General features: G+C 36.8%; 3 protein-coding genes across 3 annotated transcripts; 2 read left to right on the plus strand and 1 right to left on the minus strand.

Moving 5' to 3' along the window:
- The first annotated feature begins 538 nt into the window (after positions 1–538).
- Positions 539–4,100, plus strand: LOC113741896 (uncharacterized). The gene is made up of 5 exons (XM_027269555.2): positions 539–700; positions 1,222–1,911; positions 2,519–2,755; positions 3,014–3,105; positions 3,278–4,100. Exons 2-5 carry the CDS (start codon positions 1,285–1,287, stop codon positions 3,885–3,887), a joined length of 1,566 nt encoding a protein of 521 aa, XP_027125356.1. The 5' UTR covers positions 539–700; positions 1,222–1,284; the 3' UTR covers positions 3,888–4,100.
- A 2,634-nt stretch (positions 4,101–6,734) lies between these two features.
- LOC113742761 (DNA N(6)-methyladenine demethylase ALKBH1D) lies at positions 6,735–11,039 on the minus strand. The gene is made up of 4 exons (XM_072046906.1): positions 10,542–11,039; positions 8,558–9,250; positions 7,501–7,845; positions 6,735–7,233 (listed from the first exon to the last, which is right to left on the minus strand). The coding sequence occupies exons 1-4, from the start codon at positions 10,641–10,643 to the stop codon at positions 6,958–6,960; spliced, it is 1,416 nt and encodes a 471-aa protein (XP_071903007.1). The 5' UTR covers positions 10,644–11,039; the 3' UTR covers positions 6,735–6,957.
- Positions 11,040–16,261: 5,222 nt separating this feature from the next.
- On the plus strand, positions 16,262–16,900 carry LOC140005815 (probable polygalacturonase At1g80170). The gene is made up of 2 exons (XM_072046774.1): positions 16,262–16,393; positions 16,589–16,900. The coding sequence occupies exons 1-2, from the start codon at positions 16,262–16,264 to the stop codon at positions 16,898–16,900; spliced, it is 444 nt and encodes a 147-aa protein (XP_071902875.1).
- The last annotated feature ends 433 nt before the right edge of the window (positions 16,901–17,333 follow it).

Below are 17,333 nucleotides of genomic sequence, written 5' to 3' on the forward strand. Positions count from 1 at the left end.
GCATTTTTTTTAAGTCGAACTCAAAGGTGAGGTTTTTTCAACTACGAAACTGGAAAAGCAGAGTAACAAGTCAAACTTTTTGTTCCATTTAATAGTGGAACATTAAAGTCAAATGATTCTCTAATATGTAAATCATGTTTGGCCTCGAGTAATTGGACACCAACATGGTTCTTGACAACCCAATAAAAATAATAACAAAACAAATAAATCAAACAGAGAAACACAGTAATTTACGTGATTTGGTCAAACTCATCTGCTTTTTTTATCTCAGAGGAGATTAAGATATTGCAATTCCACTACCTTTCCAAATGGCTCCATTTCCTCTGCCTGAGTGTGTGATAATGGGTTTATTGAATGGTATCATGACTGACATTACCATATTAGCCACATTAAGCATCGTCCAGGACGTCTTCAACATCTTACTTTAGACGTGGGGGCAAAGCAGTCATTCAAAGTTGAGGAAAGATGTCCTCGGGACATTTAATTCTCGAGAAAGATTGTCTCTTTTCTTCAAAGCCAAGGGAAGTGAAGTTTGGATGATTACGTGCCTGCAATATGAAGCTAACTCCATTGTCCGCTTCCACCTCGTTTGGAATCCATTACCTTTTAACATTTTGAACTCTTTTATCACTTCCCTCAAAGGCTGACGCTTGGTTTTATATCCTTCTTGTGTTTTTTGTATCCTTGGCTCTTCTTTCAGGTGTGCATATCTCCTACCTCCGTCTTTTAAACAAAAACTCCTGATAATCAGTTTTGTGGGTCGTTTTATTTCTTTTTTGGTTTGCGAAGTATATAGATCGCCTGTCTGTTTTTTTGGAGGAAAACTGTTTCCAAACAGAAAACGTCTTTCTCCGCTAACACTTGTTGCTTTCTGGTTCTCCTAGAGTTGATTTTACTGTGCATTTAACTTGATCAAAGACTAGGACAACGAAGACAATGAATCAAAGAAATGCAACCATCGACTTACTGGAAAACCTTTTATCCTAATTCAAATCGGGTATCCAGCAAGAGAAAAACAAAAACCAACCTCAATGCAGCCCCAGTTCATGTTTCAAGCACTTTGATGAGACCTATTTTTCATCCACCAAGAGTCAAATGAATCTAGTTGCTACCCTCCTTTAGTACTTACATAGTTGATAAGTTTGATCAACACTTGACAGCAGCAATACTTCAATGATCATGACCAGCAAAATCACCTGATTTACCACCTATTAATCACAGGTCTCGAGTTTCAAGCTGATTTGCACGAGCCAATTCAGTTTCCCCTTGAACAAGGAAAAAGAGATGGCATCCCTTACACCTGGAGTGCTGCTTAAGCTTCTGCAGACTATAAACTCATCTGTTAAGGTTCGCGGTGAATATAGGTCTATCCTTTTACAAGTAATAAGCATTGTCCCAGCCTTAAGTGGATCAGAGTTGTGGCCTTGCCATGGCTTTTTCATAAAGGTCTCCGACTCTTCCCATTCAACATATGTATCTCTGTCAAAAGATGACAATGAACTTATCTTAAACAACAAGCTGCAGCTTGGGCAGTTCTTCTATGTTGATAGGATGGAGGCTGGAACTCCAGTTCCCGTCTTAGTTGGTGTTAGACCGCTTCCAGGCCGACATCCTTTCATTGGTAATCCCAAGGATTTGATGCAGGTGTTAGAGCCATCTGAAGGCCCTGTTCAAGTTGATCAGGAAGGTGAAGATAGTTCAGTATCAGTTGAACCGCCAGGAGCAAAAGAAAATGGCCAAAGAAAGAAAATTATTATTAAAGAGGACAAGGCTGTTGTCTCCTCAAGGTATATGCAGGGTGTCTTGACACCAAATGGAAAAGCAAATGGAGCTGACCCTGGCGGTGAGAATGCTGTAGCAGGAAAGAGGAATGGATTTTTGAAAGGGAAACAAGCAGAGATCAAGGTTCAGGTATAAATAATTTCCTTACCAACATAGTGTACTGCCCTTCAGTTGTTTATATCCAACTTAGCAAGAGGTAATGGGGTACAAGTACAATCGTTCTTTGCATTTCATTTCTTTTGACATCACTAACTTAGAACCATCTGTGTATTTTCTGACTTTTTACTGTCTCAAAATTTAGGAATTCCCTTGACAGTCTTAATTCATAAGAAATTTTCTGCTTTGAGAATGCATAGATTTACAAGAAATTGATCACCACCAAATAACCATGTGATGAACGTGCTTTTCTAATTTGTAGCGTATGTTCTCTGTTCCGGTGCTTTGTCTGGATGACAGAGTAAACATTAATTGCATTACTCGGTAGGATTCTAGTTTTGCTTTGATGAGAAAGAAGCAAGGAAATTCATGCCTTAATGATCATACTTCGTGAGGGAACAATTGCAATCTAGCAGTTTGTCTGTACCAGTCCTACTTTGAACGTCCGTGATTAAAATGATACAATTGACAGAAAACGAGAATCAGTATGTTAGAATAAGGTCTATTTTCTTCAACCTTGGATTCACTTTCATATGCTCATTAATCTGGACAAGACTGATGGTTGAAATTTGCCCTACAGACTCGAACTCTGACTCCTTCACGAACTCGCCCTGATGGACTTACTACAAACTCAGACATTGACACATTAAACGGCAAGGAGGCCTTTGCATCCTCTAAATATCCAGCTATCAAACACACCAGCAGCAAACAAGAAAACATCGACTCGAATTGCTTGCCTAACAGTCGAGACAAACACCAATCTTCTGAGGGAATATGTTGGTCAAATCTACCTGCAAACCTGCTGAAGCCTGGCAAGGTATATATATACACACACACATCAAGTACCCTATCTAGTAGCCCAATATGCTGCTCCTTTTTCATAGTTTTGATTACTCGTATGAACTCAAACATCCGATGTTTTTATCATTAAAATGCGAATTATCTACAGAGAGAAGGCATTTAGTCGTAATAGGATATAGCTGCTAAAACATATAATCCATACAGATAAAAAATTGCTAAAATAGTACCAATTTACCATCTTGATATAATTCTCATTTTCAACTTTTACACCTAGGGATTGCTTCGGAGGAAAAACTTGGCCTCTTCAGTAGCAGCTGAAGCCCAGAAAGAAGCTTCCACAGCAGCAAATCTGGTAAAGTGCCTCAGGTAGTTACAGATAATTGTTCCTTTTATTCTTTGCTTTTGGCAAAAATAAAAATAAATTCGACATTAAGTACGTAAATTGAGTAGACAGAAGGCCTAAAATGTTTGCTTATTTAAGAATTACATAAGATCATCTTCAGACTTTCTGGGAACATAATGCATTCTGTGTTTCCAGTATCTTTGCTGATCTTTGCTCATCCGCTTCACCAACGAACCCCCATCTCTATCTTTCAATGTTCTTTACGCTCCACCAGCTTATTAAACATCCAAATGCCACAAACTCATCAAAGGATACACCAGATCATTTCACCGTCAACTCATCCATGCAAAATACAGACAAATATGGCAAAAGGATATCTTCCTCAGTTAGTAGAGATAGGATGAAACTTTCAAAGTCTTCCACAGATCTGACTGGCACCGATAAACTCGAATGGGCAAATGTAGATGGTTCAAAGGAAATCAAGGAACTAAGAGAGATTGTTTTAAATGAAACACAAGCTTGGTTCTTGAAGTTCTTGGAAGAGGCACTTGATTCAGGCTTCCAAGGGGGTAAACAGAACAAAAAGGGAAAGGATTATCTTATAAACCAAACAGATCCTGGTAACCAGATTGCTCTCACGTTGTCACAGCTTAAGCATGCGAACGAATGGCTGGATCAACTAAGAAATGATGCAGACTCAGAGAAAAAGGAGTTGGGCGAAATTGTTGATAGATTGAAGCAAAAAATTTATTCCTGTTTGCTTCGTCATGTCGATTCAGCTGCAGTAGCTCTGGAAAGCCGATAAGATCCTAAGTGATGAAAGAAGAGTAAGTCGAACATGTACTAAATTTCACCCTATCAACTCTTATTTGATCTATCTGATTGCCAAGCACAACTATTTATGTACCTGAATAAGTTATTCAAGGTCACAATGATTGACCATTCATCTCTGGCAGCAAACTCTTCCTTCAACAATTATGTACATACAAGGTAATGTCAGTGGAGGAAAGTGCTTTAATATTGTTGTAGTGTGTAGATATAGCTTCAATGCACTACAATGTGAGCTAAGTTTAAAAACTGACCTTTACTAATAAAACATTTCTGCTGAACTGCTGGCTTTGGAGTTGCACGGCCTAATATAGGAGTGGCCCAAGATGGAGGATCAGGGCACATGCAAAATTTTCTATCAAGGTCCCAGAAATTTGGCATGTGCCCTGCTTCTCCACCTTGGGCTACCCGTATTTGATTTTCTCCTCTCCAACTGCAAATAAAAAAAAAAAAAAAAAAAAAATTGTCCTGATCACCGTTTGAATAGTTCGTTTCGTCTCACTCGACATCTTTCCTCTAGTTCTGGCACAAAATACCAAATCCTTTAAAAGAAGGACCAAAAATGGTTAAAGGAAATGACACGATCAGTAGAACCAAGAATGTTTTCTCTGCGGTCCGAAGTCCGCAGGAAAAGTTGTATGCCGAGGGAATATGTATGTGCATGATGCACTTATGAATTATATATTGCTGTCTAGGAAATGCGTAGACAAAGACAATTGTTGGTTGGGGAATTGTGTTTCGTTGGTTGGCTAGGTAGTTGATCTTGCTGCTTTGGTGTAATCTACTAGACAAGAATCAATCAAAGAGCAAATGGTTTCCTTTTCAAGCAAATGTACAGTGATGCATGGATGGAAGTTTTGCCCGGCGATTTTGGTACGGGGACTGTTGAAGTTTGGCTGCCAAAAAGGGAGTCAATAAAGCAGCAAGTAGTTCACTGTATGCAAGGAGCTGGAGGTCCTGTGGTCTACTCGATCTGCTACGCTAATATTTCAGATGTGTTTAGTGCCCTCGTTAGTCGTTACAAGCATTACAGAAGCAAAGGCCGGTCACCAACCGCAGCCCATAATAGATGCATCGGAGAATGATTGTTCTGAGACTGCCGCGGCATCTCTGGCTAAAAATATTAGCAGAAAATCTTGTAAGCTTAAGAGTCGCCGCCGAATATAAGAGCTTAACCAAAGCACTTAGCATGAGATCCTTGAATGACCAAATAAAAGACGCATAACAGAGGAAAACGAAAATCAGAAACACGGAGGAAGGAATACACACTTCGCAGTACGATAGAAATGAAAGCCTGTGCTGAAACTGAAATTCCCACTTCGCAGGGACTTTCTTAGTTTTCCATTGGGTATAAAACGTTACCTAAACAAAACTTGCTGGAAATGCTGTCCATTGATGGTACGTGATATCATTCCATCAAAAATCAATAACAGATTCATTTCCACTCAATATATACACATGTAGCGGCAGACAAAATTTTCATTATGGAAGACAGCCCTACTACGTAAACTGGGGGGCAAACAGCGATCAAAGATCAATCAAACGTTTGGTTAGCGTCTTGCCTAGACATAATAAAACAAGCACAAATAAGAATTAAGAACGTGCAGAAAAGCATTTATGTGAAACTTCTTCTGTAATGGTAATCGTTTCTCAGTTCTCGCTTGCTCTCTCTTCTCTGATCATGCAGCAAGGGAGCAGCACAAGTAGGGTTTCCAACCAAGGCATCAACCGTATTAAGCACTACTATTAGACATTTCAAGGAAGCCATTGGGGGCTGTTAAGATAGCACTTGCCGTGGTCATTTAACTAGACATCGTGGAGAAGTATGTCCCTGAAAAATCCGTCAGAAGTTTGCGATCATATCACTCTTGAACTGGAGCTACTTCAACACAAAACATCCAACATATCATCGTTTTATCACATTGTAAGTTGCAACGGGACAGAGGGAGAGGCCAAGGCATTTTTGGAATTGGCGGCTTGAACTAATGGGATGGTGACTGAGACAAGAAGGAGAAAGTCCGTGATGAGAACCGTGAAGGAAAGAGCGCAAGTGGGAGTGGAAGGAGTTTGCATTCTTTAATCATGAAATTTTGGGTTTGAAATCCATAAAAAATAGAAAAATAGTATTGGAAGAGTTTTCCTTCCCTGAAAAGAGCCCTATCCGACTCGAATAAAATTTGTCGCAGACCGCAAAATAGGTGCGAATACCTATGATTTGTACCAAAAAGAAAAAAAACAAGAAGGTAAGAGCGCCATTACTGATATTATAAGGTGAGCCTATGAGTTCACATTTTTATTACCATTTTCTTCTTCGCGTTGCTTGAGGTCTTAAACCCATGCAAATTTGTAAGAAAGAAGGGGTTTCTTTGGTGTTGAATGTCGACCCCTACATTGGTATGTCAGCTTCATTCTGAAGCCCATACCTCTGAGCTATTGCACAAGTCCAACATTTCATGATTCAGCTGTCACTCTCTTAGGCTTCGTGTGTTTATTCATTTTCCGCGAGCATGAGGTGGATTTAGCTGACTCCTGATCCCCAAAAGAACAGCTTCACTGGCTGGGGACCTCCTGTATATTATTCTAGAGAGTATTCCAACTCCTACAATGCAACCAGTGGAATGTAATCCCGACAAAAGCTTCTGCCACACAATAGCCCATTCAGTGCATTGTATCAACACTTTCAACAGTCTCCAGACTCGAGCATAAGATTGATCTACTTTATTCTTATAGATCTCCCCAATTAATGTCTATGGCTCTATCAGTCAATAAGCATGTCATGCAGATTTGCACCAAAAAAAGAAAACAACCATATGATGCTCTCAGCTTCACAATTATGGTAGTCTGGCAGCCATGCAAACCGAAGGCTACGTGATTTCCTTTAGATCTAAGCAACCATGATTTTCTCAAGTTCTTGCAAATTTTCTTTTTGGCGATTTACCAATTTCCTGTCTTTGCAGGAATACATCAAAGGACATAGAAAGGATTTAAGTTTACAATTCAGTTGAGTTCAAAGAATTGATCCAGCTTCCAACCCACAAAAAATGTCGTCAGTACTCTCTAAAAGTGAGATTCAGACGGCCAGCCCTCAAATTTGTCTCTTCTAACAGAACCTTGGGAGCTGTGTCTGGAAAAATAGTTGAGACACCATGATATATGTTCCTAGCTTTACCACCAAATATCAGCACATCCCCGGATTCCAGTCTGATTTTCTCCACCTGGTTAATATCTCTCTGGTCACCATACAAAAATTCTGCAGAGTCACCAATTGAAAAGGACACCACGGGCACTCCTCTACGAAGACTCTCTTGGCTTTCATCTTTGTCCTGTACAGTTGCAAGTGACATGCACAAAAAATATATTTAGTGTTGTTCAACTAGAGAATATGATAAATTGCTTTGCCTCTGTCTTAGATGTCATTATTCTGCAATCTTATAATAGGCCGAAGCAAATAAAGAATCACCATCTTTTTTCTCATTGTTTGAGCCATTAAAGTCCGAAGTATACTTTTGAAAGCAAATAACTGTGTCGCATCTACATAGAGTTGGTCCAGAAAATTGGTAATGGTATAGGACAGAGAGCTAAGATAGAACCTGATGGAGACCAAGGCGGCCACTTGTTGAGTAGAAATTGACTATGCAGATGTTAGGCGACATCGAGGGTAAAACATCTTCCACATTTCTTTTTCTGGAGTCTTTCTCTATATGTGCATGGGAATCTTTTATAGCCCTTTTAGCCAAGTCACAAAATTCTTTAGGAATAATGGGAGGTTTGGAGCCATCACAAGGCCTTTCATCGCCATAAGTACTTGTCTCAGGGTCCCAAGTTTTACCAAGGCACATCATCTTCAAGTTCAGCTTTGCTCCATCACGATAGCCAGGTAAATAGAAGCCTCCAGGACCCAGTCCAAGATCCTTGCACTTCTTTATCAATTTAACCTAGACAGACAAATAAAAAGGTCTATCAGCAAAGAAGGGAAGCTAGAGAGTAGCAAATACCCAAATCCATGGAACTTGTGTTAAAAAATTTATTCATGAAAAAATGGAATTTAACTTCCTAATAATTAATTCCATGAAAACATGTAAAACTTATCATTGTTTTCACAGAGAAGCTGTAATTCTTTAGCATTGTGCAGATTGACAGAAGAATGCCACAGACATGGCTCTCCTTTGATATAAAACCGTCAAGCTAAACAGAGCAAAGCCTTTCATCAGCTAATTACTGTTTCGCTAAAATAGTAGTTCATCTGTAAAGCAATATTCCCTTTTTTTTTGTGGTTCCTTATATTTATGCTCAAAATTTGGATTTGACCTAGTTGGATAGGGATGGGATACATATTTTATTCCACAATCTAGGCTTAGTTGTAGAAGCATTTCCCAGAAGCAAGATGCAAAGTGAATGAAATAGAATTTTCAATTGTCGAATTCTAATGTATCTTAAGACAATTTTATGAGGGCAAATAAAATTGCAGAAAGAAAAGTACTTGGATACATAAAAATTCAAATCAACGTGATGCATTCATTCATAATAATGAGACTTAATGCATTACAAGGACTGAAAAATTTTATGGACATAAAATAGAGAAGTTCACGTCAAGAAGGAACACCACAAGATATGTAGACAAATAGTCAGAAAGCCACATTACTGCACCTGATCATTGAAGGAAATGTAATTCTTTAACAAAATCATCCCAGGCCTCAATGATGTAATGCAGAGTCCACCTGTGTTGCGCTTAGTTTCATTCCTCTTTTCTCTATTCATGAGATGAAGCGGGGCTTTTAGCTTGATAACGGATCCAGATGGACAGATGTCAAAATGGAATCTAGAATCTTCAGGTATGTCATTCATACCCATTTTCCCATGAGAACTTTCCTCATGGTTACTGCCCTTCTCAAAAGTGCTGCCCTTTATAATGTAATTAGCTAATGGAGATGATTTGCCAATGCTGGCAGCATCAGAAACACTAGAGGAATTTGAATTTGGTAAGTTAGAATCTCCTTCCTCTGCATACTGTGTTTGGTCCCTCTGCATTCTCCTCACATGTAAGGGCTTGCACTTGGGATCAATCCAAGTATCTCTTGAAGCAAAAGCCTTCTCCAAATTGGAATTGTAGGATGGTGAGTGACCTGAACCATGTGTTTGTACTGATGAATTATGCATCAGATTAAGGTTTCCCATGTCAAATGGCAAGTGTTGCTGATGATTATGCTTGCACAATTGATCTGAAGCTGGCATACCATCAAACTGACATGGTGTGCCAGAAGTAGATGTTTTTCTTGAACTTTCCGTCAATCCACCAGGATGCGCCAGTAGTGCATGATCAGAAGATCTACAAGCTTCATCCTGAAATGTTTAGAATGAAATAATTCGACCAAACATGAGAATCCTTTTGCACCATTCTAAGACCTGTTAGTTCAATGGAGACTGGTGATACCTTTAGATGCAGGGACTCATATGGATAAATAACACTAGCTTATTTATATCTGTCACCAATTAAATTAGATACCATGCTAGAACCTGAATAACAGCAAATAATGTTATAACTAGTAGGAATGCAAATTCTTCCATTTTTCCAGACAAGTCCAGCTGGGGCACCTTGGAAGATTAGAAACAGTCAATATGATGTAGAAATAGAAAATTAAAGGTGGGGTCAAAATTGCTAAATGTTTGGGATTTGAACATCGTGAAGTGATTTTAAGCATCATAAATTTCTCCTCCGGTATTTAGATATGTGGATGATACTAGATGATCTCAATATGCTAATAAGAGCGTACAGTGATGTCAAAGAGAACGGTATATTAAAACTGCATAACCCGATAGAGCAATCTCCTCGGTTTGATTTGATAACTTTCTTGCATACTACACAAAGTCAAAGGTAAACAAGCTACCATTAATATCCACATGCAAAGGCAAAATGGCTCATAGCAACATATAGGCCCACGGGGGTTACAAAAAATTCTAAATAATATGCATTAGCATTTTTCAAAAAAAAAAAAAAAGCTATTAGAGCCATTCTCCACAGAGTTTTGACCACTACTAGGCTAAAAATCGTTTGGAAGGTGAGTTTTTTGGGAGTTTGTCTAAAACTTTACTGTATCTTACTGTAGAAATTTTAAAAAAAATTTAAAATGTGTAAATTTTTGAATATTTTAAAATGTATAGTTTAAAAATTTTAAGAAATTTTTTGATATTATTGTAGTTAAAGTTTTTAAAAAACTTGTAGCAAACGAACTTGCCAAAAATAGGTTCCAAACAAGGCCTAAATGCAGACATGTAAAGGGTATTTTATTGACCATCACAGCCCATTTGTCTAGAGAAAACTCAAACCTTTTTCTGTTTGAGTTGGAACAAGTCACAAACAGAACAATTCAATTAAAGAAAGCAAGAATCAGTTTTAACCAAGTCGATTATGTAGCAAAGATTCCATGAGTAAAAAATAAGACTGGAGAAAGAGTACAAGAAAAGAATAGAATAACAGGGAGGGATTTTTGGTGGTTGGGGGCGGGGAGGAGTCCATCCCAGAAAGATTAGAGATGGTTACCTTGGATAAAACATAGTAAAAATTGATAAGATTAAACAAAAATTGATAAGATTAAACAAATAATCCAAATCAAAAGGTAGAAGATGAACTTACAGGGCTGCGATAACTGGCGGGAAAATGAGAAGGCGATGGTGATGGGCGTTTGGGTGTGTTGAGCTGCTGGTTTTCGACGTTTAGGGTCCGACGGCAGTTCATTTTGTCCCGCGACACGAGCAGCTAAGCAGGTTTGGACTTTTTGGCGAGAGTGGAATGTGGTAAAGCCACCCCTGAAGAATGTGAAGAAGCCACCAGCCCTGAAGAACCTTTCATTCGTGGGGAAAACCAAAGAGAACTTCCACCTTCATCTTCTCTGATATCCTAATCCCGATGGATTTTAGTCTTGTTTGATCGTTTCTCTTCCCAAGACTGATGTTCGTTGCAGTAGGATATTAGATCGGTACAGCGCACAGGGACAAAAAATTATGCAGGTATAAATGCCCGAATCTAACCAGAAACAAGGTGCACGCGTTAAGGCTTTGGTGGGGTGGGGGCCTAAACCAAGCCATTAAGGCTTCGGTAGCGTGGGATGCAAGGGTTCCATCAATTATCACATTATGTAGTTTTTTAAAAAATTCAGACGGGTGCCTAATGTATTTATTTGATCTGATGGTGATTTTGTCCCTATCTCGACCCCTTGTAGGAACTGAGCCTTCCTTGTTAGATTATGATAGAGTATGATATAGATAAAAAGTAACGATTGACAGAAAAAAAAAAATAAAAAACAAGGTGGATCTACTAAGGGAAAATTGCACAAATTGTCCCTCAAATATCGCTGATGTGAAAATTTAATCCTCTAGAACAGAATGATCACTTTTAATCCCTAACAAATTAAAAATAATCAACTTTGGTCCTTTATCACTTTTCCATTCGAAGTTTAGCCGGAACTAGCCACGAGTAGACCACGTGACTAATTTTTAAAGGGTAAATGTGATATATTAGTGTAACGTTGACCGAAAATATAAGAGACTAAAAGTCCTATATCTCAATTGAGCACTATACAAAAATGACTAATCACTTTTTTACATTAAATTTTTCCAAAAATACCTTGTGAAAAACACATGGATTGTGCAACAAAAAAAAATGATTTTGAACAAATATCTAATTCCATCCAAAACTAACAAAAGTACAATCCTTTTGCTCCAAATAAGTGGAATGATGTCTTATATATCATGAACCCAAACCTCATTATATACTAAAAAATTGCATCATAGAGAAAGTAGATTTGCACAAAAAAATATACTCCAACAAGTAATTTATGAATTACTTACAACAAAAACAAGTAATTCGTGTTCTGCATAGATGAGAAACCAACTAAAATCTCAAATTATTGTTTTAAGTTTGACTATATTTTTCTCCAATATTCAATTACAAAATAAACAAAAAGCCAAAATGAAACAAAACAACAATTAACAACCTTGGCAAGATTCCCCGGACAAATGTTGCATGAAATCTCAACCTCAAAAATATGTCTTCTAGCTCAAATGTTGCATGAAGATTATTTCACTATATTTACACCTTATTTACAGATTCTGATTTGATTACATCATCAAACACATTTTTCAATTACCTTTTTATCTCAAATTCATCATATCAAAAAAAATACTACAATAAAAATATCTCAAATAATTTATAATCCAAAGACACTAATCATTTTTCGTGGTCAAACCAAACAGCACCATCTTGAACTCTTCATCGTGGTCAAACCAAGCATCATTTCCATTGTATCAAACCGAGTGGCCCACATCCCGAGATCGATTGCTGCCAATATTACTGTTTTGGACTACTGGAAATGATGGAGAATGGGAGAGTCACAACTTTTCAAACCAAATCGAGGGCCCCATCGATTCTAGCTGCTATGGTGGATAAGAGTTGAGACTACTATTGCTTCCTCAGTGTTAGAATTGAAGGAGGTGATTGTAGGGACGAAGGTAGAAGAAGTATCTTTAGCGGTGGTGGGCTCGTCAAAGGAGATTAGAGGTGGAGGTAAAACAGGAAACCGTTTGCTTGAGGTACCAGCATGAGCGGAGAGGATCTCTGTGCATAAATCGGGGTCTTTAAGCCCTGTGAATTGATTGAATGTAAGCCAATTTATCTGCCACATCCCCCATTCTTATTGGGTTTGGTCTATAATTTTTTTGAAGAGATTGAAGATGAAAATTTGGGGAAATTAGGGTTTTGGAAAGAAAAGAATTAATAGTCCTTATATTTTCGATCAACATTACACTGATGTGCCACATTTACCTTTTAAGAATTGATCATGTGGTTTGCTCATGAAGGATCAAAGTTGATCATTTTCAATTTGTTAAGAACTAAAAGTGATCATTTTTATTATAAGGGACTAAAATTTCACATCAGTGATGTTTGAGGGACAGTCTGTGCAATTTTTCCTTCTCCTAATATGTTAAACACACGTAAATCTAGAAGCTTTCCTTCTCTCTCTTCTCTTTTGATGTAAGTATCAGAGATCAAGATTCTGGTTATGAGTTTCAGATTGATAGATATGAAGTTCATACTTGACTTACGCAATATTTGACCTATGAGATTAATTCAAATTTAGGATAAACTTACTTATTACTCCTTAATTTTCTTAATATAGTTACTATAACTATTAAGTTCTAAAATTAATTTAATACTCATAGGATCACAATATTAAAATTATACACGAACCAATAATAGTTCATTAAAAAGTACATAAATCAAGAATTTTTTAACATATCTAATTAGTTTAAAGTACATGAAAAATAGTAATAAAAGATGATCAACAGTCAGTATATTTTCAAATGTTCTTAATTTGCTTGTATTAAGATTTGTCCACTCCATTTGTTCACAGTGACCAATTTGTATAAAAGCACAACTTTTGAATCCAAATAGAAGTAAATAAATTGATTTGACTCATGAGTTACATAAAAACCTACAAAAAAGAATAAAACAGATCAAGAAATAATGGTGGCGAGTTAAAATGGAATTTAAACTGGTGGAGGGTACAAAAGGCATACTTTGTCATTGAAACTACCCATGTGTGTGCTGCTAAAAACTACCCATGTATCCTTAGTCAAAATACAAGCAACTATTACCCATATAAGGCAGTGAGTGAGCATGTAGATAATACACCAGAGACATTAAGACAATCAAACCAATAATCTAACTACTTGGTATAAGAAGTAGCCAACATCATACAAACACAAAAATTTACTAAAACAAAAACAAAGTTAGAATTTAAGTTATGAGTTACCACTATTGACCCCTCATGAAAGCAATAGAATTGTTGATTTCAACTCATAAGTATATTTAGGGCTTTGTATATTGTTGCTTATGTTTTGAATCTTTTGACATAATTTTGTATATTTAATATTTCTTATATATATTAATATATTTTGACACATAATTCATAAATATAAAGTATTAGTATTAATATTCAAATATATAATTGTATATACAAAAATATGAATATATTATATATAATTATATATATATATATATATATACTGATTATCGGGTTTAAATCTAATAAGGACCAAACTCGATTCATATTTAATTTGAAAATAATATTTAGGCCCAAACTTATAGGCTTATCTAGCTTTTTCTCTTATAGAGCGGGTCAAGTTCGAGCTGACCTCGCCGCATCAATAGTTGTAATAGGAGCTACACCAAGGATCAAAGCCCCATCATTTCCTTTCAGATCAACGCCACTCCCGATGTTTTCACATTATTATGAATTTAAGTATCTGTAGCATGCAATATTATATCGAATAAAGGTTGCTTTTTTTTTTTTGTTCTTTCTCAAAAAATTTAGAATTGGATTGGAATTATGTGCTATAGAAATTAACACAACTCCATTTTTTTTCCTTTTGTATTTTTTAGGAAAAGTCCATTTCTAATCCAATTCCAAATGTCAATCTTTTTTTTTTCCACCAATATAGTTCCAAAGAAACTAGTTCAGGCAACACAAAAAGTCTCACTAATCTCACGATGCACTATATGGACTAAAGGTCGTTTTCGATTCTTTATTAAAATTTAGGATTAATCACAAGAAGTACCTTTAAGGTTTGGTCTATTGTAATTTATCTCGTAGCGTTTTATTTTTCTCACTTTACTCCTTTGATTGATAGTCAAAGCAAACATTTAGTAATAGTGCTCGCAGTTGATATAAAAAGGATAATGATATCTCTAAAAAAAAAAACAATGAACAAACATAAATGCCTATAGGTTTGGGTCAGATATAACACATATTTCTATTCCTTTGTAGCAAAGTTTCAAGTCTAATCATTTAAACTAATCACGTGCATGATGATTTTAGATAAAAAAATTTTGCATTTCAAACTATTTTCTAAAAAGTAAAAAAAAAAAAAAATCTACCATAAAAATCAAACCTTATAATTTGAACATCTAAGAAATCTCCTTCCAAATTTTTTTTTTTTTGTGTTCAAAATCTTCTCAAGGGGTGTTTTTTTTACTACATTCATAGGTTTCCTGAATTGATTTCTTCCATATGGTGTGATAAAACAACATTTAGAGGAAGAGTAAGGAAATAAATTTGAAGAAACTTGGGACATTTTTTTTTCTATTTTAGTTGTAAATATTGCGAATGAAGGAGAGAAATTTTTTTGGCGTGATAAATGCTCAAAACATATTAGAAAACTTTCAAAAACCGTTTTTTTATAGAACATGATGAGGACCATTTTAGTTATAAATTTTAACGGTTAAAATGGGGGTATTTTCATCAATTGCAATATTTAAACGGCCCATTTGCTGAGATATGGACTAATAGCGTGGATAAAATGAGAAACATAAAATGTTAGGAGATAAACTGCAAAATATACCAAACTTTAGGGGACTTCTTATGATTAACGCTAGAATTTATAATTGAATTTGAATTCTGTGCTGTAGAAATTCACGCAACTCCATTTTTCTTTTGTTTCACATAACTTTTTTTTTTTTTGGGCGATGGAAAGTCCATTTTTCTATCCAATTCCAGTTGTAAAGTTTAGGGACTATTTAATAGAGTTCAGAAACAGGCTTAGGCAACGCAAATTTCACTAATTTCATGCTGACTCTGAATATTGGATTGCATTAGTAATATGCTAAGTGAAATCATTGGATTGCATTAGTAAAATGGAAAGGCCTCTTAGTTCATCTTTATGCTCATCGTAAAAAATCGTCAGGCCAAAAAGGAAAATTTCAAGTTGAATGTATAATTTAGACTGCAAAGCAGGGATGTGAACTAAATTGGCTAAAATATGAAAACAAATTGAAGGGGTACTTGGATGAGACTTCGAAATTGATATCACAATCGGATTCAAATACAGAAGGTTAGTATGGTTTGGTAAAGGGGAAAATTTATGGGAATTGCTGTCTGATAAGTTTCTTGCCTCTTCTTGCAATATTCTTTCACTCAATAAAACCTTCAAGGCCACTGCAATCTCCATGGAAGATCCCATACGAACAGATCCAGAAACAAATTTCAAGCTTCAAGTTGAAAATTTTTTTAACTTCTTGATGCATGTTTTATCCCTGAAATCTTGATATTGAAAAGAAACATAGAAAAGTAGGAAATTCGATTATGGCTAAGGCGGGTGGAGATCAGCCATGATCGGAAAGAGGGGAGAGTCAGGGACGGAGCCAGAAATTTATTTTTGGGGGGCGGGGGGCGGGGGGGGGCGAAGTGTATTAAAAAATTTTTTTTGTGACGAAATAAATATATTTAATAAGTAAAATTTAGAATCAATAATTATAAAAATAATAAAAACATATAATTATATGGAGAATGATTAAAAATGGTAGCTCTGCAGGGAGGATCTGGGTATGTTCGAGGGGTACGATATCAGAATGTGAGAGTAGATGACGTTTCAAATCCCATTATCATTGACCAATTCTACTGTGATTCGCCGACGCCTGGCCAGAACCAGGTATGATTCACCGTCTAGCTTCATGGTTTTCCAGAATAGCTGGTTAATTGGGAACCAGACGGACTTTGTATTTTCTGCTCTCTTTGGTGAATAAACTCTGAATGATACTAAAATTCGACCCAAAAAAAAAAAAGTGCAGGCAATTGTTTATCTACTCATCCTTAAAATATCCTGACAACGACTTTTTATATCCAGAGTTCTGCAGTTGAAATAAGTGAAATCATGTACAAGAACATTAGCGGGACTTCCAAAAGCAAAAATGCCATGAAATTTGCATGCAGCGACACGGTTCCTTGCAGCCACATTGTGCTGAACAACATCAACCTAGAATCTAGGGATGGTACCGTAGAGACTTATTGCAACTCTGCCATAGGGTTTGGGTATGGATACGTGCAACCCTCTGCGGAATGTCTGACCTCATCAGACAAAGAAAAAATCATCAAGCAGGAGCCTGAGCTTGCCCTCTGCGGAATGGCTGGGCTGGCCGCCGGAATCCCCTATATATAGGGGGTTTTCCGGTGGCTTGGGGGGGGGGCTTAAGCCCCCACCAGCCCCCCCTTAAATCCGTGGCTGGGGAGAGTCAATAGTGAAAAAGGATTAGCGGTGATGAGTTTTGGTGACCAACAAGATATAGGGGTGGAAAAGGGATTGGAAATAGCAGGCTGGTGGGGGTTGGGAGGGGAGAGGTTAGAGAGTGATGGTGGTGGATGCTGGGTGGCAGAGGTGGGGATGCAACTGGGGAGGATGGGATAGAAGAAGAATAGGGAAAAAAAAGAAGGAAAATGGAAGGATGAAAGAAGAAGGAATTAAAAAAAGGTAAAATTATCTTATGTTCCTATTCTTTTGGTTTATTACAGAGTCACACTAATGGAGGGTGCTCTTCACGCTCCCAATACACCGTCAAGTTTTTTTATTCCGTCACTAATTTTACTTAACTGGA

Source organism: Coffea arabica, chromosome 4e (assembly GCF_036785885.1).
Source record: "Coffea arabica cultivar ET-39 chromosome 4e, Coffea Arabica ET-39 HiFi, whole genome shotgun sequence".
NCBI lineage: Eukaryota > Viridiplantae > Streptophyta > Magnoliopsida > Gentianales > Rubiaceae > Coffea > Coffea arabica.

Bases quoted from the DNA above. Each gene is read 5' to 3' on its own strand.
- LOC113741896 (XM_027269555.2), top strand. From the start codon at position 1,285: ATGGCATCCCTTACACCTGGAGTGCTGCTTAAGCTTCTGCAGACTATA. The intron at 2,756-3,013 runs GTATATATATAC...TTTTACACCTAG, and splicing joins ACCTGCTGAAGCCTGGCAAG to GGATTGCTTCGGAGGAAAAA. The intron at 3,106-3,277 runs GTAGTTACAGAT...CTGTGTTTCCAG, and splicing joins AATCTGGTAAAGTGCCTCAG to TATCTTTGCTGATCTTTGCT.
- LOC113742761 (XM_072046906.1), bottom strand. From the start codon at position 10,643: ATGAACTGCCGTCGGACCCTAAACGTCGAAAACCAGCAGCTCAACACA. The intron at 7,846-8,557 runs GTGCAGTAATGT...TTGTCTGTCTAG, and splicing joins ACATTTCCTTCAATGATCAG to GTTAAATTGATAAAGAAGTG. The intron at 7,234-7,500 runs GTTCTATCTTAG...GCAACTGTACAG, and splicing joins GCCGCCTTGGTCTCCATCAG to GACAAAGATGAAAGCCAAGA.
- LOC140005815 (XM_072046774.1), top strand. From the start codon at position 16,262: ATGGTAGCTCTGCAGGGAGGATCTGGGTATGTTCGAGGGGTACGATAT. The intron at 16,394-16,588 runs GTATGATTCACC...TTTTATATCCAG, and splicing joins CGACGCCTGGCCAGAACCAG to AGTTCTGCAGTTGAAATAAG.